The following is a 22,171-nucleotide window of genomic DNA, read 5'->3' on the forward strand; positions in this document are numbered from 1 at the left end:
ACCAACGTCACTAGCCAGGTGAGGGTGGATGGAAAACTCTCAGGACCTTTTGCTACCACCAAGCGTCTGCGCCAGTGGGACGGGGGCTAGCCTGTCTCCTGTTCAACTTGGCGCTAGAGAGGGCCATCCGCGACACAAGGATGGAGACTTCGGGAACCATCTTCTCTATAAGTCAACCCAGATCCTGGCATAATCTATTTGGCGTAACGTCCTACGCGGACATGCCGGCCTATACAACAGGCTTTCGAGACTTATTTCATTACCACGCAGTCGGATAGTCAACCTTGCTACGGGGGGACGGTCCATTCTAGCCTTGAACCCATTACGGGCATGTTATTGAGTCATTCGAGTTAACGACTGTACCATGGGACCGCCCGATCCTGGCATACGCTGATGATATAGACATCATTGGTCTGCGGCTCTCCTATGTAGCAGAAGCCTACCAAGGGATCGAGCAGGCGGCAGAGATCCTCGGATTGCAGATAAACGAGGCAAAGACCAAACTGATGGTGGCAACATCAGCGGGCCTACCAATAAATAATCAGAATCTACGTAGGCGTAACGTGCAGATAGGTGAACGCACTTTTGAAGTCGTCCCAGAATTTACCTATCTGGGGTCAAAGGTCGGCAACGACAATAGCATGGAAGCTGAGTTGCGCGCAAGGATGCTGGCTGCCAACCGGTTATTCTACAGCCTGAAAAATCAGTTCACCTCAAAGAACCTGTCCCGACGGACGAAGCTGGGACTATATAGTACCTTTATAGTTCCGGCACTCACATACACCTTGGGACATGAACACTGTCCAAATCTGACGAAACCCTCATAGCCGCGTTTGAGAGGAAGATGCTCTGAAGGATACTTGGCCCCGTATGTGTGGAAGGACAATGGAGGAGCCGATATAATGACGAGCTATACGAGATGTACGGCGACCTCACTGTCGTTCAGCGTATCAAGCTCGCCAGGTTCCGGTGGGCTGCCCTTGTTGTACGCATGGAAACGGACGACCCAGCGCGTAAAGTCTTTTTAGGCCGTCCACAAGGACAGAGGAGGCGTGGTAGGCCCAAATTGAGGTGGCAAGATGGCGTGGAGGCGTCCGCCATTAAGGCCGGGATAACGGACTGGCAGACGAAGGCGCGAGACCGTGAGCGGTTTCGGACACCCCTGAGGCAGGCCAAGAGCTCAAAGCGGTTGTAGCGCCGGATAAGTAAGTAAGTAAGTAAGTAGTTATGCTATTATGTATTGTATTTCTTTATTAGTTATCTTTATCTCCATAGCTATTTATCACCCTTTTACCAGTTACTGTTGTTTCAATAAATTGAATAATAAAGAACTGTTTACGGATTACGCTTGTTTATGTTTTTCAAAATTCTAAAAAACAAAAGTAGCGGCGGGTTTTTTTATCTACTATGGTGGAATATCGACAATAATACTAATGCTTTCTCCGCTTACATTGTGCGCTGCTAAATTAACACTAATGAGCTCAGATACCTGACGCAAACGATGCACTTCATTTCTACCACAAAACCATTCTATAGAGTGCACAAACACACTCCTACTACACATTTCCTGCAACACATTTCCCTCCCAAACTTGCACAGATTGGAAATGTTATCTATCAAAACACAGGCAAATTGCCATCATCCCTACATCATCATCATCAAATGGGTGCGTCACAAAACCTTCTCCTGTGAAGTGCAACAACAGCACGACGGTTATCATTAAACATCGCCAGAGTGTGTTTGCCTCGCTGCAAACCGTTTGCTCAGACAGAAACGGGGTGTGAGGGAAGGGAGAAGAGAACATTCCGTGAACATTCCGCAAGGTAAATAGTTGATTTACGCGAATTACCGCCAGGTTGCAGCACCACACACACACGCACACACCCACACAGGATATGAATTCACCACCCCCTTCACCACCCGCGTTTTGTTTCAAGTGTTTTATTTATTCTTCTAATTATGATAAATTGCCGCATTAGTGTGGCAACCCATCGGGACCCGGCCACCCATCGGGAGAGAAGCGGTCGGTGCAGCAGGCTCATGAAAATCATTTGCCAATCTGCGGTTGCCAGCAAAAAGCTAAACAATACACACGCGTGCCAATCGGATGACTAATAACAGCAAAAAAACCCCGCGCCGTGCACCGGCTGGTTGTTGTTGATTGAAATCGATTGGCTAAATGTATGCATTTATGCTCAACAAAGCGCTAACAATACAGGTACGCGGTGTACGGGTACGGAAAGGTGAATCGAGGGCAAGCAGGATTAGCAAATGATAAAACGCGCATAAAAACGGTAATAATAAAACAACGGTTGAATGCTTAAGTACACAACCAATGACTCCTCCCCCAATCCCGCATTACCCCGACTTCGAGAGCACGATAAACATCGCTTTGTGTGGCCTATTTTTAAGCATACGAACATTATGCTCTTTCTGCCCTCATACCCTCATGCCGCATGAAGATAGGGACCAGGTAAGATAGGTTGCTCCCTGGGTTTTCCCTAAGTAATGCGCCACTAAGTGAATCGCGTGGTAGCAGCGCACCACTTGAAGCTTTTTTTTTTCTAATAAGAATGTTAAAGCACTGATCTAATTGTGGTTGAAAATGGAGGGCGTTACACACTCACTCACGAACGGGAAAGATAGAGAGAGAGAGTAGGACGCCCCCGGCAGGTTGAAATTACTTACCAAAACACACACATTTGTTTCGCGAACCCTACAATTATTGGCTTTGGCGCGCCTATTCTCCTCGAAAAGGGAATTAAAAAGTGGGAAACAATTCCACCACTGCAATTCACCTTTAAGCGTACATTTCAATTACAACATCCTAACCCCCGTTGGCCTATAATAAAGGTTTAGCTTTTACTTGCCATTTACTCGGAGGGGTAAAACAACACACAAAAACCCCGCTGTCGGTACGATGCCTATTCCCACGTGCACACTACCATGGGGCGGTCGGGTGAGGGGACCAAAGTTCGCTTTGCCACCAATTAAACATTCAAACATTCGCTTCCTTCCTTTTGCGAACCCCCCTAAATGTGGATTCCTTCTGGCATTTGGTGTAGCTAAAATGAGAAGAAGAAAAAACCTGCATCAAAATCGGTTTCATTAAAATGGAAAGAAAGGAAAGGGACGAAAAAAACCAACCTAACACGTCGGCATCCCTTCTGCAGCGATGTTGAAGGAGCACACGTTGGCTTTTGCTGGTTCGACTTACACTTTACACCACACCTGTCATCGATGGAGGGAAATTTGTAGCACCGAGGGATGTCGGCATTAGAATTCATGACCCGTTGTGACCCATTCGATTCCTTTTCTTTTCTTGCAAACGTCCAAAAACACCGGTGGGCAACGTCAGATGATTGATGCGGTGGTGAAGGCCAAAATCATGCTTATGCTGGCAGGACCACGCACAAGACTTTGCCACGGATGGGCTGCTCCCGGGTTCGGTCTGTGTCCGGTCCACCTTTTCATCGGGGCGGGATTGTACTGTGTGCTAATGTTGACTTACGATACTCCTCTCTCCCGGGCAGAGTACGCTACTTCCACGAACGGAACGGAACGGATGATAACCCATCGAGCTCGAGAGACAAGGTCCTGGCGTTAACCTTTCCTCTTCCACTTTTGACCACCGGTAGGTAGGGTTGTCCAAAAATATACAAATCATTCGCTGATTACCCTTCCGAGAGCGGCAGTAGTAGTCGCACAGAAAGGTTAAGGGCACACACACACACACATGCCCAGCCAGACCGCCACCAATCCCCTCTATTGCGGTCAATCCCCGGTCACGCATCCACAGTGCCGCATTGCGAAATGGGTAACAGCAGCAGCATCCCTCCACTCCTCCTTCGGCCGACAAAAGGTGACGGCTTTCTTTCCTTTCGACCACCGGCCAAACAAGCCAAACCAGCCAGAGCTCGTTCTCTGCCCTTTCCGTCCAGCCCCTTAATCATGGCCGGCCACCGTGCTGCCGTTGGAGCGGTTTTAGTGCTTTTTTCTTCTTTTCCCGGAGGGGTTTGACGGCTGTGTTTACACAGGATACACACCGGTCGCCCTTGCCACTATGAAGTGATCTTGTTCTCTCTCTCTCTCTCATTCTACGGGGAGATGATTATGTTTGCCCAACTCGGACAACGGGGTTAAAGAGAAGGACACAGGAGAGCAGCGAAAGGAAGAGAGAACGCGCGCGCGGTTTTGAACGTCTTCACCGCCACACCGCCGTAGGGACAAAAGTTTTTCCCTCGAGTGATCCAATTATCGGGTTTCCGGAAGACTTTCCCAAAGCCCGCCCACAACCCGCCCCTTCACCGTTTCCTGCTGCACAATCATACAGTCCAGTGCGTTTCTTCACGCACTTCACCGGTCACGATGCCGCGAGGCAAACGCAGATGAAAACGGGATCGATGCGAATGGGTTGGGAGGGAGAGCGGTTATCGTTAGGGTTGGCGACCTCCGGGCGGGGTTTTCCCGGGTCTGGGTTAGGTTTTTTATGGGTACGAGAGAGAGCGTACTGAAGATGATTTGACAGTAGCCCGCCGGGGAGGGAGAGGGCATTCACAACTGCCCACACGAATTCTTCCTCCCCGGGAGTTGTCGCTCGCGGCATCGATTGTGCATCCATCATTCGAGTTGGATTGGGAAGAAGGAAAACTCACCCCCGGTATTAAATAACTCTGTCTATCGGACGGCATTTTGTTAAACTGAAGCTTCTCCACTTTGAAATCATGGTTCGTTGAATTTTCTATCAATCTGTTCGAAGCTGAAGCGAACCAAGCAACACAACAAAGACGGTATTATTTCCTCTGACCTTAACTTTCACCAAAAATCCTTGATTTTGCTTCACTCAAGACAATTTCTCCAACTACTGCACGGTCCACCAGTGAGGAAACCTACTTTGATGCTTTAATTTGAAGGTTGCAAATTTGACAACTCACACGCGGTTCCCATTCAAAGCGTTTGGTTGATTCTCGTTCTCTCTCTCCCTCTCACTCGCTCACCTGCATCCCCATCATGTGGTAAATTCAATTAAACTTCACCTCAACGATTATCGCATTATAATCACGCGCCGTACGTAAGAAGCGCAGCACAAAAGCCTGACCTGCCTGATACGCGGGTCATGCTAACGCGTTCGTCCCCGGCGTCGTTTAAAACTACATCCCGCCCTCCCCCTCTCCCCCCACAACACGGATATCCGGCACTCTTTTAACGTGTAATCTCAACACCCCTCATTCATGTGCACCACACAAACACAAGTAAAAGAAAAAAAAAAACAAACACAAACGCCTGTAACGCGCGTGGATAAATGGCGCAAAACACTCTCTCTCCCTCTGGTCCTACCAACGCTGGGGCGTAAAAGTCCCGGAAATCTTTACAGAAAAAGTACACATCCTAACGGTCTACAGCACCAGCACCACACGGTGATGATGGTGATGCACAGCAGCACACAGCAGAGAGAGGGAGAGAGAGCAGGCAAAAAAGGACAAAAAATGTGGCACAAAAAGAGGTTTTTTTTGTTGCACTCCTCTCACTATCATGTTGTTTGCTTGCTTTTGGTTGTTTTTCCCCCTTTCTTAAAGGTTGTGCGCTTTTCATAACCTTGAAAAAGTAACCATACCTGAAACGATAGCAAAAGTTCTTGATTTTTTAGTTTAGTTTTTATCTTTGCCTCCCCTCCAGCTTTTTTCCCCCTTCTTTCCATATCACCACTTCCGGGACGAATCCATTTTCTTTCACGCCATAGTAGTGGTGCTGTACTTACAGTTAGTGTTGCGTCTTTTTTTTTTATTTGTCCTCTCTTCTTGCACGCTCCGGAAAACCATACTTTCGGTGTTTCGGGCCATTTCTATTTTCTTGCTATGTTTCCTCTCTGTTTGTTACGTTTATTATCCGGTTCTTTTCACCGAGCGAAAGCATTATAGCTGCCAATGCAGGTCCTTTTGTGTTGCTCTTCACGATTGTTTGCTTACCAGTTGTTTTTTTTTTTGTTCTTTCTTCGATGCTTTCTTTTTTTCTTTCTTCACGTACACGTATATGTGTGTGTATTTGTGTGGTTTATTGTTTTCCGTTTGCAACAAGAGAAAGCGTTGAATCAATATCTAGTGCCATTGTCTCCAGATGTGAGTGTGTGTGTGTTTTGGTTGAATTCGTTCCTTCCTGGGATGCGTTTGGTTGTTGTAACACATTGTGAGCGATTTTTTTGACCCACAAACAGTTTGTTTTCTTTCGTTCACCGCTATTCTTCTCTGCTGCACAATAAAACATTCACAATAGTTACAAAATGGGTACTTATACATTCGTGGGTACGGTTAGCGGGTGCGCTCGCCAAAAGTACACGAAACCACCCAACCTTCGAAGAGGTTTATTTATTTCTATTCGTCCTAGCATTTGTTGCATTCACCACTTGCTTCGGGGAAAAAAAAACAAGCAAACTATACTTTCTACTCTTGCGCGCTTCTATTTTCTCTTTCCCATCTGCACCACCTTCCTGCTTACCAGAGGAATTCTGTGAGAGGGACACCACACCATTGCCATTTTTAAACTGTTATATTGCTTTATAACCTTCCCACAGCTGCATAGCTAGCTACCCCTGCACACACGCGTTCGATTACGCGTTCGTGCTGAAATCTTTGCCCGTAAAACTCTTCCCTTAAACACCTTAACATAAAAAAGTAGTTTGTTTGTTGTGCGCGCTTGTTCTATCCGGTCACAATCTTCCCACCGGCTCCCCTTTGACTCGGATCGACCGAGCGTCCGGCGTGACACAGTGAAAGGAAAAACTGCCATGCAACTGCCATCAAGCGTTAAAACTAAAGGATGATTATTGATACCATAAGTGTAAGACTACAAATCAATTAAGAAAAAAAAGTATTGACAACGCACACATCGTACGGCTCGTAATTTTGAACAGAGGGAAACAACGATCTTGCTTCCCAAAATCTGCATGGCATGGTAGCGCGCAATTCGATTCGATCATGTTATAACTTACTAATCTGTTGATTATAATATGTACATAAATTTCGAATAGCATCAGCAGCATTAACCGCTTTACAGCGCTCGAACAATACCGCACTCGCAATCACAATCGGTACACAACTGTCCAACTGTACAATACCATCGCGTTCCAACTCTCCTTCTCTCTCTCTCTGTGTCGATGCTTTAAAGCGGATCCAGCAGCCTTCTATAGGGGTCGAAGGGCGCCAATGGATATGGGTGGATTTTTGTTTTTGCGCGTCGGCTGCACGGACATCGGCGCCACCAGCTTGGAGGACGAGGGTGACGATCCGTTCGAGTCGGCTCCTTCCTCACAAACCTCCTGTGTACCGCGGGGAGAAACAAACAAAACGAATGATGATTAATTTTACATACAAACAGCCGAAAAAAAAACCCGAAAACGAATCAAAATCAGTGTTGTGCAACTTTTGAGAGAGCTCGACGGGACACGACTAAAAGGATTTTTATACAATGCTTCGCGTATGCTTTAGGGCTTGACCCCGCGTCAAGTGCTTGATAATGCACAACACCGCTCTGTTGCGAAGGCAACACTTTGACTGAATAAAAATCCTTCAACAGCAACCCCGGAAAGTGACACAATTATCGTCCTTCCGCAATCACAGTGTACACGCGTTCAAGCAAAAGTTGCACTACACTACGCTACTAATAGTGCACAAGAGAGCAAATATACAGAGGAGTGTAGGAAGGATGGTGATGGTGGTGTCGCAACATTACATTTAAATTCGTACAGCTTGCCAGTTTCATCTGTGCCAGCTGGGAGGCGGGCGTCAGTGACTGCGTACTGCCAAACGGCGACGGCATCATCGTGGACACGGTGCGCTTCAGCTTCGAGGGCGTTTTGTTGAACGAAAACACGCGGCCAACCTGTGGCAGGAGAAAGGAAAAAAAGAACCGTTGAAATAAAAGAACCGAAACCACCCCTCTCGCGCTTTATCGAACGAGCCAACGGAACAACGACGCACCTTCATCCGCGTCTTGGAAGCGATTTTGAACGCTTTCGACAGCGTGCCCACATTAATGTCGCTCACGTCGATGTCCACCTCGTCCGCGGTGCTGTTGATCAGAAAGTGGCCCGCATCCGTCCGGCACGCGTTCTCCGCCATCTGCTTCGACAGGCTCTTCAGGTAGAGCAGCTTGTCCTGCTCCTCGTCCGCAATGTTGAACGAGTACTGGCGGTCCTTCGCGTTCTGGGCCAGCTCGCGGCAGTTCAGCATGAAGGCGCGCGGACTGTCCACGATGTTCACCACCAGCTGGACCGTGCTGAGCGGCATCAGCTTCACGTGCTTGTACGGTTTCGTCGTCGCGCAGGACGACCGCGTCAGATTGAGGCTGTTCGTGTTCGGCGACTTCACATTATTGAACACCCGGGAGCGCTTTTTGCACACCTCGAGCGTATCGCTGAACAGAAACAGTACCAGCGGGTCGCCCCGCCCGCTCAGACTGTCCGACAGCTCCGTCACCTCGCACCGCGACACGAAGCTACGATGGGACGAGACGAGATGAGGCTGGATGAACGGAGAAAGAGGGGGAAAAAACATAATTGGTTGAAAATTAACAAACAACAACAACAAAAGTAGGAAGGCAGAACCAATCGAGCCGGAAAATTAGCACACAGGCACAAAACACACACACACACACACATACCGGACAGTTGTCGATATCGTTGAAAATGTCAAACATTGCCATCTGTCCCTCCGTTTTGCGCTTATCCTCGTTAATGTACGTCATCACCTCCCGGATCGCTTTCAGCGCGTCGTCCAGCTTTTTGTGGTCCGGGTTCGCTTTGCCGGTGTGCTTCAATATGTCTACAAATAGGGTGGGGTGGATAGAAGGAGAAGAAGGGACAATGATATACGCCACACGCTTCACTACTTGCACCACAGAGTACGACGGCAACACGCTTACCATTAAGCAGCAGGCTGATGCTGGGCAATCGCTGCACCGGCCGTATCATCAGATCCTGCAGCGACTGGCGGCCGCACTCCGGCTTCGCCTGGTTAATCTTGAGGAATGCATGAAACCGCGGATTGGTCGCATCGCACTGGACGAGCGTTTCCTTCATCTGCTCGAAAAAGTTCACGTACGGCGGGTACGCCTTCAGCAGATCGTCCCGATGGTCCAGCACGATCTGCCCGATCAGCACCTCCTCGCTCCAGCAGGCGTGTATCGCCTTCAGCCGGTCCAGCATCCGCTTGTGCACGTCGTGGATCGGTAGAAAGTTGCCAAAGATGGACCGCAGTTCCGATTTGTTCAGCAGCCGATTTTCATTCTCCACCATCTCTTCGAGCGGTTCCTTAAAAAGCTGGTAACAAAAAAATCGACAAACATGAAACGATGAATAGAAATATCAATCTTCGCTTTCCTCCTCTCTCCCACCCACCTTCACGATCGTGTCCAGTATGCCGACGTAGTTCGATTCCGTGTGGAAAAAGTCCATAAAGTGGTTGTGCCGCATCGACTGTGTTTTGGCCGATTGCTGCTGCTGCTGCTGCTGCTGCTGCTGGTCGGCGGACGCTTTGGCCGAATCGGGAATGGCGCCCTTCTTGCTGCTCTCATGCTTGTCCGGGCTGACCGTGCAGTCCAGGAAGCTGCCGGACACGGACAGCAGCCCGGCATCGGACACGGACGAGCGCCGTTTGCCGACACCGAGCGGCGTCCCGCCGCTACCACCGTCCGCCGGCGTTCGCTGCGAGAGGCGCTTCCGTTTGCGCTTGTTGAAGCTGACCGGCAGCGAATCGCGCCGATCCACGACCGGTGTGTGCGCTATGCTCTCCAAATACTGTATTGCACACGCGCGCGCCCCGGGGACCGAGAGGGAGTGTTAAAGATAGTACAAAATAAACATTAAATAAAGTAAGGGTGTTTTAATGTGCACTGACACAGAAGGGACACACACAAAAAAAAATCAAACACATCTGTAACGATGGTAACAACACTTACGTCCGCAAACAGATAGTCGCACTCGTTCGCATAGCCTGCCTGGATCGTGTACCAGAACCAGTCGGCCTTGACGATGTGGGTGTTTTTGTTCTTCGTTTCCGGTTTCGCCTGAACGACGTGCTCATCCACCACCTGTCATGGAAGGGGAGGTGGTACCAGGGGGGGTTCAAGGGAAGAGAGAGAAAAACAAAAGGACACACATATGGTGAGAAATTATTGTATAAAAAAATGAAAAAAAAAGCTTTAAATGTTTAAAGTGGAAGCAAATCTGCAATTTACTAAAGGAAAAAGAGAAGGAAAACTAAATCATTATTGTAGTAGACGGTTGTGTTAAAGGTTAGTTAGTGTAAATCAAGCATGAAAGGAAAACTATAAAATATTAGCACCAAAATGTTAGTCAATTATTAACCTGCAAACACCACGCGGCGTCGTATTGCCTTATCGGACAGGGGAAAATGGCACACTTAAAGCAAAATGTAATAGGATTAAGATTTGTTGTGGTGATATGACGATATGCGTAGAGTAATGCGTGATGGCCCAATGGCACCCAAATGCGATATATTAAATAATGCCCGATGATGGCTCTGGAAAAGCAACCTTTTCCATCCCCCCTCCCCTCACTGCACTAAAATGGATGAAGCACACAGTGCCGCCGCCGCTGCCGCCACTCGAATTACTCTCGTATTCATGCACTTGATGGAAATTTCATCAGCTTTATTGGGATGCACACATCGCACACAGAAGAAGAAGAGAGAAAAAACGACGCGAAGCAGTACAAACGTCACGGTGCAACTCCTTCTCCATCCCTGCCACCGCACCGCCCGGTATATAGCTTTTACAGGGTTTCCCACGATTTATTGGTCAGTTCCCATGATTTTTTGGTGCGTTCCCACGATTTTTTGGTTGTATCCCATAGATTTTTGGTTCGATCCTATAATTTATTGGTATTTTCCGATTGGATATCAATACAATTAGACCAAAAAATTCTGGGAAACGACCAAAAAATCGTGGGAACGCACCAAAAAAATATGGGAATCCACCAAAAATTGATGGGAACCAACCAATATATCGTGGGAAACCCTGTAAGTGTCATTCATCGATTGGGAATTAAACATTATCCAAATGGATGCATAAATGATGGATGACCGGGCACTGTGCACGCCGGGAAGAGAAGGGATATGATGAACAGTGTGTTCCGGTCGGTCGGGCGGTCGGTCGACACATATGTTCCAAAATATGCAAAAACCCCAACTCGCACACCCGCTGAAGGACAGGTGTGCCCGGTGATGCAACTGCCAATTTAACGGTATGTTTTCTCCCTCTCTCTCTCTCTTTTATTCTGCACTTCTCCCATCACAACCAACAGAGTGCAGGGGGGAGAGATGGTAAGTGATTCCGGATGAATCAGTCGTTAAAAGAAATTTGATTTTACTTGATTCGGAAGTGAACCGTCGAAACCAAAATTTAAATAAAAAAAAACAAAATGAAAGTTAAAAATTGTACAAAAAGCACCTGACTTCGGCGAGGGTGGTGGTGGTGGTGGTGAGAACCATTTAAAGGCACATAAAAATGCAATGAGCATAAATTAAAAATCAAAAACGGGCCATGGCTGGAACGGTACCCGGCAACGGTTTGGGCGTATGGTGTGGGACGGCGGTGGACAGGTATGACGAGCGAGTGGAGGGGGGGGAGAGGGAGAAAGGAAACGGTGTTGATGGTGTGGCGAGGTGTTAAAATAAACCAACAAGGTGTCGAAATGGTTGCTGTTGCATTTTTTCTCCCCTTTTTTGTTGCATTTCAATTGCAGTTTCCATTTTCGATTGAGAGAAAGAGAGAGAGAGAGAGAAAAGAACACAACCAAACAGGGAAAAAAATAAAATAAAATAAAATTCCCCCAATCATACATCAAAAAGCTATGCACACTTCAACAGGTTGACCCCGACCGATGATAACGATCATCCAATCAATGGGCGTCGCTTTTTACTCTTTCCCCTCGGTTTCGCAACTCCATCTTTCTGTCCTAGAGAGTTTCAATTTATAGCATTCACTTCACTTGCGAATAAATATCAATTTGTAAAATGAAAGCAAGTAGTAGAAGGTGGAAAAAATAATTATCCCCCAGCGGGGTATCGCTGGTGGTTGATTTTTGTTAACATTCTGTTGTCACGCGTGCCTTGTTTCATTGTGGCACAGAAATTTAGGCATTCAAAGCACCGAGGCTTGTGTGCACGCGGAAAGAAACAATAAGCAATGCATTTTACAAATAAAGGTTGTTATTGAGCTTAATTTTAAAAAGAGGGTTTAGAATGCAAGGCAGAAAAAGTGCATATGAGCAGCTTTAACAGACGAAACGGAATAAAAAGAGAGACACAAAAGGCACAATGCAATTATACCACCACCGTTAATGCAAGTGGAAATGGGCGAAATTTAATCCCACGCTTTTGATATAAAACTGGTAAAATTCGTGTATTTTTTATTACTATTTTACGCCCGTTCCGTTCGCAATACAAACTTCCTGGTAGTATGGTAGGAGAGAAAGTGTGAAACAAGGGGTTTTTTGTTGTTGCTGGGTACCCATTTTATCCTCAACATTGCCCAACCAGCAGCAGCAGCAGCAGCAGTTCCAGAGTTTGAGTGCGCGTGAAAAGTGCGCTTTTCCGAAACGCACAAATCACATTTTGTCTGCCGCTTCTGTGTGTATGTATGTGTGTGTGTGTAAAAAACCTCTTCCCGTGGGGTGTCATCCGCGCAGCGATTTTTCATTGTTTTATTAAGCAGCTTCACTCGCCGGCCTCAACAAGCTCTTCTTGAATGGATTTTTGTGCATTCATTGTCGCGCTTTAAATTGCACAAATAAAAAAAATACATAGATCCCACTTTTTCCCATTTATTCCGTGTATCCGCTCTTTTTTGTGTGCGTGTCTGGGTACAAAACGGAAATCGCATCCAATAGGATTTTGCCATGCCTTTTTTTTATTCCAATTGGAAACACGACACGACACGTCAAAAAGCAACGACATTGATGGAGACGCCCGGTTAGTGACAATGATGTTTATATAGTTGTATATTGAAAAATTGAAAGGGATGGGGAGGGATAAAAAACGCCAGCCTAATGCAAAACAATGTGCGTGTGTGGATGTGTGAAGAACAACAACACATCACATCTTTTTGGGGGGAGAAAAAAAAACACCCCCAAAAACGGACACCAAAAACAAACGACGGGAAATGTATCGAAATTGCAATAATGAATATCAACGCGATCAACGAGTGAGTGAGCAATTGTTGTATATTGTCTGTGTCGAGGGGCTGGGTTTGGTTGGTTGGATGAATATTTCGCTTTTCAAATTGGATGGAAAGTAAAGAGGGGAGGGGGGGGGGAATGATAACGAATCGGAATGAAACGAAAACAACAGCCACACCACCTTCCACCTTCCCTTTCTATCCACCACCACCGGCCGCCACAAAATCTACACTCTACATTGTGCATGCGATCGTGCGACACTGTGAATAAAATTAATTTATTCTACTGCTTTTTACTGTGTTACTATATTTTCCTCTTCTAACATATTGATTTGTGATTCAGAACGTATATGTTGGAAGCAGATGTTATCATTGTTTTCTCCTACTTTATAATTGTTTGTATTTATTACTTTATAACTCCTTATTATTGTTGTGTATTTTTGATTAATACTCCTTTTCTTATATATTTCAAGGTTTTGTTTTGTTGATTTCACGAGCCTAGCAACTTTTAACACAAGTACAGCATTTAACAGCACAAGCGCATCAGTTGTTTACGGAGCGTCATCACGCTTAAAACAACATTTGCACTTGAAATCGCAAGCATGGCACACAATATCACAAATCCAGTGTTGCGTATTGCGTAGGAAGTGTCCAACTACAAATGTATAAACGGATTCAGGACAATTGACAGCTTGAAAACAGGGTTGTTTATAAGTTTTTTGGAGATTTTAGCAAAAATTTCCGAAATATTTTTTTTATATAAATTTACAATTATAAGGAACAAACACTTAATCTAATTCTGTACTTTCGGTTGTATGCATTACTTTTAACACGTTTACAAGCGCTGGTTAAATGATTGTTTCAAGCCACAACACCCTTTGTGATATCACCGCGCTTGTGATATCAAGGTTGTCTTACGCATGATGACGTTCCGAAAACAACGTAGCCGTTGTCATGTCAATTGCTGCGGTTGCGTTAAACGTTGCTACGCTTGCGAAATCAAGCAAAAACCCCTATATTACTCATTTCTTCCAGTTCAAAATGTTTGAAAAATCACAAAAAAGCTATAATTGAATGCTCATAATCTCTAAAGGACAATGCCGCAATAAAAGAAACACAATAAAAACGCAATCGCAAACCAAAAAAAAAAACGATTAAACATCCGAACAAAGCTATATTCAATACACATCGTGCAATACAATCACGAAAATCACGAAAGCATTACACAAAACAACTGTTTAATTCTCCGCCCGAACAAGGAATTACAACAACGCATGGCTGCGCGCGAACACGCTTGTACACAACGCGGGAAAAGGGAAAGAGGGAGAGAACAAAAACTACCAATTGAGCACAATTCCTGTACCAGCAACAACATATCCCGCAGGTTAACAGACATTTAAGCATTGCGAAATAAATGCCAAAAAAAAAAGAATACCGAAACACGGCCGAGAACACAGAGCATCATCGCCTTGTTCTACCCCGAAACCCGCTTCTCTCACACAACTAGACCGACGAGCTTACTGGAACCCCCTCCCTCCCCCCCCTTCCCACCCCGGAGGATTCGGATTCGGAGTAACATCCGGATAATCCAGATTAAGTGATTGCCGCCGGCCAGCCGGACCGGGCAGCACACAATGCTCCTCCCGACTCATGTATGGTCTGGCGGGCAGAAAGCCCGAACCCGAAGAAGTGATCCTTGGACGACTTATGCACAGGAGAGCGGTGAGCAATCGTTCAGAGTCCATTGTTGGGTTGGCTGTGTCGGTTGGGGATGGTGAGGGAGGAGACACACACAATCGACCACCGACTAAAGCTTGGCGAAATTGGGTGTGTATACCAGCGGTTGTTGAAATTGCACTTAAAACCATCTCGTAACTCGTAATTGGATCTGTTCGCTTTGCCGTCACACAAACACACGCACACACACGATCGACAAAGCAATTAGAGGGCTTACTGTAGTTTTCTCCTTTCAATTAATTCGATTCCTACCCCGTCCCCTTTTCATAAAGAGGAAACAGCAAAAGGGAAATATCTTCACTCTCTTCCTGTCGAGCGCACCCTCAGGTGAAATTGGTTTCAGACATTCGCATACACCTACATACAAAATCGTCTATCGTCCACAACAAATCAGAATTCTGTTCAACAAATCGCTTGGAGTCGATCTCTAAGGCACAATAATTAATAAAGGAATTACCACCAAGTGATGTGTGCTAGATTACACTAAAGATATACCGGGAGGGATGCTTGATACTACTGGGGTTTTGGGGATCTCATCAGAAGGCCCGTTCACATACTCTGATCGAATCGAGAAACAGTACAGGGTGAGAGGTTGCAAGGACTTGGGAGAGAGATCAATCGGGACATTACGAAGAAGGTGCTGCTATATAAATACCGGCATCATGTCTGCATCTTCCGAACCAACGCCGGCGCCGGCATCGACATTCTTTCCCTGCTCCTCCTCGTCGATCGCCATCGGAGCAACGGCATTCGCAGCCTTAGCCGTCTCCTCCTCGTCCAGCTCCATCAGCGTATCCTCTCCATCCGCTCCTGCACCACCAATCGACGCGATCGAGTGGCGTTGCTGCAGTGTTGCTTCGCCTTTCGCCAAACAGCTCCCAATCTTGCCCCGACTGCGCGTCAGCATCTTCGCAGCGGAACCGTTCAGCCCGCCGAAGCTGGCGGCGGCAACCGGCGCGACCGGCGTCTTGAAGTCCACCTCGCTCCGATCCTTGCACTGCTCGGGCGTGTGCGGTCCGGCCGGCACTACCGCGGCCGCCTTCCCGCCATCCACCGACTTGAAGTTGCACACCTGCTTCAGGCTGTCCAGATTGGCCGTCGTGATCAAACCCCGGCCCTTGATCGTCTTGGGCGTGCAGTCCTTCTTGCCGCTCTTCGTGATCTTGTCCCGGATGCTGCGCAGCTTCTCCTTCACCGGCTTCTTGATCGACTCGTTGAACGTCGCCTCGATCGTGTTGTTGATCGACGCGTTCGACGCGTTCGGGTCGACCGAGCTGCGGCGCGACCGCAGCATCGTCTTGATCGGCGTCTTAATCGCGGCAAAGCTCATGCTACGCCGTATGCCGCGCGTAATCGAGCCCGTCCGCGTCAGCTTCGGCTTTTTGGCCGAACCGCCGTGCAGTAATAGGGCACCACCACCACCACCACCACCATTGGTGGCGCCACCGACGGTCGATGCGATCGAAATGTCCACCGACAGGAGCGACGGGTCGTCGAAGCTATCCTCCTGCCGTTTGCGCTTGTACGCCTCCCGGCTAGCGATCACGTAATCGTCCATCGTATCGTCGTCCTCGTCGTCCTCGTCCTTCTCCTCCACGATCCGGCGGAACGACTCGTCCACCATGCTGCCGCCGCCCCGTTCGGTTTTTAAAATGGGCGAAAGATTGTTCGGGTTGAGAAATTCGTTCGCTTCGCCGGATGTAAGCACGATGCCGTCCTGCTTTGGTGCAGCAGTGTTTGTTGTAGCTGCTGCCGGCATTGGTTCCGGTACTGCTCCCTCATCAATGTACGGTACCGCCGGGCGGGTGATGCTGCTTTCCGCAAACTGATTCTGATTGTTGTCATTTTCCGCAATGCTCAGCATGTGATCGCCGTTCCGATCGTTGCGGCTTCCTGCCGGCTCTGCTGCCATTCCTTCCGTCGATTCGTTCTCTTCCGGCAGGGACGGTAGTGCCACGGTGGCTTCCTTTCCGGCATTGTTCTCCTGCGGTTGCTGCTGCTTCGACTCCCTCGCTTCTGGCTCTTCGCTCCCAGGTAAATCCGCTGCTGGTGCTGGTGCTGGTGGTGGTGAAACGGTGGCCAGTTTCTTCGGCGAAACACTCTCCAACGGCATGGTTGCATCGATCAAGTGTGCGCCCGTGTTTGGCATTACCTGCAAAAGTGAGTTAATATGGTCGATGGTGTGTTCATGCAGCTTTTGGAAACAGTTATTGCGGGACAATTTGGAGCAGACCGGCCGTGTCCCAGTGTCCCAGAAAGAGAGTGAGAGATGGCGAGGTGGTAGGAGGGAAGTTGAGAGGGTTCTATTTCCTTTGATCTACTATCAAAGCGCTGCCAAAATATTCAAAACCAGTTGTACATTGTACGCCCATATCTCCAAACTACAATCTATAATATCGGACGCACACACACCCGCGCGCCCCAATTTCCCACCCCTCCTCCTCCTACAGCTCCCAATATCCTGATATCAGTGATATCTGATTTATGATCAATTATTTAACCATTTCCGCTGATGGACACACCACAAATCACCGGACGCATCCCTCCCCACACCCGAGCGACCGCACACACGCACGCTTTTCGGAAACGACCACGGGCTTTCCACGCATCAACCGCACGCACACACACACAGTACGCGCCACCCGAAGTTCCTTCGTTGAAGGCATACACACACGCAAGGACGAAGAGTATGCAATGGTAGCAATTAATCAATTAAAGCTTTTCAGATTCGCGTGGTCCCAACTTCACTAGCTTTAGACCATTGGAAAACGGACGCGGGGGGGGATTTGGTGTGCATGTATGCACACATCCCGCGGGCAGCGCTACATGGTAGCGCTTTTATCAAAAGGATATTGTGAGGAGGAAGAGAAGGAACCAGGATAAGAAGGATCCTCACAGAACGTTCAACAGTGTGCTTCCTGTGTGGCGGGGGGAGTGGGAGAAGGATAAGCCTAATGAACTGCGGGGAGGAAGTGTGGGGGGGGGGGGGTTGTGAAAAGCGGAATCCAACCAGGACCGTCCATTAATTACACTTTGAATAAATTGTAAACCCCGGCATCATATATCAAAACGCCCAGAGCAGCAGCAGCAGCGAGAGAGAGCTTTGAACGAGGACGACACTTTCACACACACTCACACGCGCGCGCTTGGTGTAAAGTTGTGGCTGGAGCGAAGAGGAGGGTTGACCGGTCATAAATTTCCCAATCCATTACTACGTGACTATGTCTGTGTGTGTGTGTGCGCGCTTACTGAGTAGCTAGCGAAACGAGTGAGCGCGCGCGAGAATGGAAATCAATCGGGACGCGATTTGAAAAGTTATACAGCATATAAATTAAATCGGGTACTAGTACTCTACAGGGGACTACCTTGAGGGTGGCAGACTAGGAGGAGGTCGGTGATAGGTGGGTGTGGGTTCGTAGGCATAGGCGCTCTAAATAATTGAAACAATATAATTGAAATCCACGCTACATGCGATAGAGACACACACACACCCAGATCGGAATCCTTTCCTCCCCAGACCGATTGTTGTGTTAATCAGCATACTAACACAGGGGCAGGGAGTGGTGGGTGGACCAACCAACGGAAAAGAAGTGGCAGAGGCGGGACAGATTGTCCGTGCACTGACGGCGGGTAACGATAATGTCGTAAGCTCCTATTACACACTCGATTAAAAGGGCATTAGCGCGATAGTCGCCAGCGGCACTTATTGAGTGTACTACTACTGCCGGTGGCTAATTCCACATCCGGGACCAGATTCCCCCCTCGAAAGCACTGTCAGGCTGGGGGTGATTTACGCGATTTCTACGGAAAACCACAACATAACGCTCACCCTGAATATGATGCCCCTTCCCTTTCCCAACCCCATTGAGCGGTTGATTTTTCCACGTGGTCTTGAGGTGAGGTGAGAAAGCGTCGTGCGGGAATTAGTTGTTAGTTGTGCTGCTTGCTGATGGACAGGTATGGCCGCCGATTGGACGGATGGATTGGGAAGTTGGAGGTGTTGTGAATGGTGTGGAATGCACATCGCCACATATTGCGCTATTCGTTGTCTATGGACATTTAGGCCTGCGTTTCGTGCGATTAAATTGAAAATGTTTGAATTGGAAATCGGAAGTTAGTTGTTACGGTATTACTTTGACGGCTGCCATTTCATTTCGTTTTGAAGATTGGTTTAATTTCCCTTTCTCCCTCCGCAATGCTTTTCCTGTTTTTGTGATGTTTTATGATATACCCCCGATCACCTCTCTGTTCCGCAAACAACGCTCACTCAAGCTCAGTAATGGATCAATCTAGCTTTCCCAAACATGCAGCTGATGTGGCGTGTGTGTGTATTTAAGCCTGATTCGCTCTAGCATTATGCTCCCGTTATGGTTGGTTAATTTTAAAATTACAATTTACATGTACAAATACACACCCGCAAAACAAAAGGATACCAGAGCACATACTGCACATAAAGACAACAATTACAAAACATACGACCGGCCCACCAGTACACAGCAGCGACAGACATGTATCCCAAATGTTTTGGGTTAATCCGATACAAAAAAGACAGTGAAAGCAAAGAAGAGACAATTCTAACCACTGCTCTTCCCCTTTGATCCAGCTAAAAAAAAACCCGCTCCCATAACGTCGATAGAGATAGAGGTGCAACACAATTAGTCGTGAGTTTTGGTGTCTCTCCTACCAAGCGACATGCTACAGTTTACACACACAACGGCCGGGTAGTATAGGAAGGGGATGTAGTTGCACACTTACCACATGCGAACATTCCGGATCTTCCAGATCGGTCGGGATGCCACCGTTCGTGCGCAGCACATCGATCATGTGCTGCTGTTCCTCCTCCGGGAAGCCGAAGAAGCACACCTTCTGCCCCTCGAACGCTTTCAGCCGGTGCTGCTTGGTGAACGTTTCGATCGTGGCGGAAAAGTTAGGATCGTGCCGGTTTTTCCACGCCTCCAGCACCCAGTTCGGGCGTATGATTGCTAACCGGAACGTCATGGCGTACCTAAAACCAATAAAAAAAAGGATGCAAAAGAAGGTTAGTCTTTAGTTTTGACTGGTGTTTGATGCTACTGCTACGGCGTTGCTAAGCCGAAACTTACCGATACTTTTCGCCTCCGCTAGAGTTGCAGATCAAATGGGTGACCTTCGTGTCCATGCCTTTCCGTATCGAGCCGCCCATCGAATGAATCAAATGCACCAGATGTGTCTGTGAAGTAGAAGAAAAAACGATGGAGCAATTAGGATTAGCAAATTACGATCTATGCTCAAAGCACAAGCAAAGAAAAGGCCAGTCTCCCTCTCACTCGATCGATCAGACCCCCTCTTCCCCTCCACAGTAATCAGTACACGTGCCATGTACAAAGCGAATGTAGCAATGTGGCCTACAACAAGCTGCTAAAATAAGCATAATTTCGCCATACAAAATCACCAACCACAGGCGTACACCACACCTTGCGCTGTCACACATTCACAACACTGGAGCATTCGGAATAAAACTAATGTGTCACGAAAATTGAACCCCTTCTATTCAAACAACCTCAACCAAATATTCCCAGTTCCACTGCCACTGTAGCCGTATTCGTGTACTACAGGCGAATCGTACCACAAAATGTCGAAACCTTATCAAACACGCAAAAACCTAACCCAAAATCACATTTATTGTGTACGTGGTGGGGTGGTGCTTTCCTGCCTTGATTCTTTTACATATTCTCATTACATTCGTGTCCCACCGTCGTCGTTGTCGTCGCCGCCGGAAGGGGTTTGCGGGCTTTTGTATTCTGCACAGGTACACGGAGCACGGAGATGGCATGGTGTAACCACAGAAGATGGCCATTTTTAGGTTACCACACACACACATACACACCACGAGGAGCTACGATCCGCAGTGAGGGGATGGAAACATATTACTTCATTTAATATACGCCACACAACACAGCACAGCATCTCATTCTCTCAGGCTGTGCGTGTATGTACACATCGAGAACCGGTGTAGTGGAATCAAGGGCAAGGGTTCCTTCGCAGCGTGAGTTGTAACTGATTTCTTGTACCGATGTCGGTCCAACTTCCCGCTCAACGGCGGTTGATTGTATTGAAGGCACCACCACCGACCGGGCAAATAACAGCAACAATTAGTAGCAATTAAATGTACACGCGTTCCGAGGGGGGGAATTACAGATATTAAAGATGTCTACATGACGCCCACCAATATATGACTGTGGTAGACCCCTGCCAGCAGTACAGCTTAGCGAGGTTAGAATTGGCAAATTGTGTATGGTTGCACAGATGCTCTATCGCCTTCTCGCTCGGCATCTTTATTCATCAAATATTATCCAGCACCAAGGATCCAGTGACAGGTCCTCATTCAGGCATTGGAAGGATTTGTGTTTCCAGACGCTGAAGAGGACAACCACACACGGTAAATACACATCATAGCAAGAGCGTTCTTTTGCGGCAAACCGTTCATCAATTGAACAGCAGCGCACAGGAGAAATGAAAGATGGTTGGTGGTTGGTGGGTTCCGACAGATTTCAAAAACATCCAATCAAGCACACAACAACAACATCTTCCCGCCAATTCTGACGTTCCCGAACGTTGTTGCAATTTGCCACTGTCCAAACCGAGCTGGGACTTCTTATTATCTCGTGTGCTCCTCCCCAATCGTTTCCCATTCCGAACTCCACAAGCAAGGATAATAATAAGGCCATAACCAGTAGGCACGTGACCGGAGAACGGAATCAGATTGTCCACCCACCCAGAAGGAGGTGGAGGACGAAATTCGAAGTACAGAAGTAAGTAAGGCACCTGGCGAGATAAGGTACAGAGCACGTTCACCAAGAGTAGGGCGCGGCGGTGTTATTTAAGGAGTCTCCTCTCTTTGCTCCAAACCAAAACCAACAATCTCGCCAACACCTTGCGAGCGAAGAGCGCTGGTTAGAGAATTCGATGAAGAGAAAAGGACCTCCAGGGAGGCGGGTGCGTACGTACTGTCCTGCAAGCGGGAAAACTGTAATGACAACGGCCTCATCCGTAAGGAAGCGCGGCCGGGGACGGCTGTCAACGAACGACAATTCGCAGATCGCAGCGTTAAGGCGAACGGGAACAACGGGACACGCGGCCTTCATAATCAATTTCACTAATGACGTCTTCATCGGTGCCTAGAATCCTGGATGGAATATCCTTCCACAAGCCGGCAGGCACAAAGGGAAGGAGGAGACACACAAACAACTGGACAGCAGCAGCT

General features: G+C 47.7%; 1 protein-coding gene across 6 annotated transcripts in view; it reads right to left on the bottom strand.

Annotated features, from left to right (window-relative positions):
• Positions 1-6,270: 6,270 nt before the first annotated feature.
• The window catches only part of LOC1276462 (protein ECT2), an 82,716-nt gene continuing 66,815 nt past the window's right edge, over positions 6,271-22,171 (bottom strand). For 2 of the 6 annotated variants that reach the window (XM_061644111.1, XM_061644110.1), the window contains exons 4-13: positions 20,031-20,137; positions 19,684-19,933; positions 15,584-17,080; positions 9,952-10,083; positions 9,392-9,790; positions 8,917-9,313; positions 8,656-8,816; positions 7,974-8,516; positions 7,740-7,875; positions 6,271-7,312 (exon numbers count right to left, since the gene is read on the bottom strand). In XM_061644111.1, the coding sequence (XP_061500095.1) occupies positions 7,311-7,312; positions 7,740-7,875; positions 7,974-8,516; positions 8,656-8,816; positions 8,917-9,313; positions 9,392-9,790; positions 9,952-10,083; positions 15,584-17,080; positions 19,684-19,933; positions 20,031-20,137 (3,624 nt within the window). In that variant the 3' untranslated portion in view covers positions 6,271-7,310. Of the gene's footprint in view, positions 7,313-7,725; positions 7,876-7,973; positions 8,517-8,655; positions 8,817-8,916; positions 9,314-9,391; positions 9,791-9,951; positions 10,084-15,583; positions 17,081-19,683; positions 19,934-20,030; positions 20,138-22,171 lie in introns of all 6 variants that reach the window. The other 4 variants (XM_061644109.1, XM_061644108.1, XM_061644113.1 and 1 more) reach the window with 2 other exon arrangements.

This window comes from Anopheles gambiae, chromosome 2, assembly GCF_943734735.2.
Source record: "Anopheles gambiae chromosome 2, idAnoGambNW_F1_1, whole genome shotgun sequence".
NCBI classification, from domain to species: Eukaryota; Metazoa; Arthropoda; class Insecta; order Diptera; family Culicidae; genus Anopheles; species Anopheles gambiae.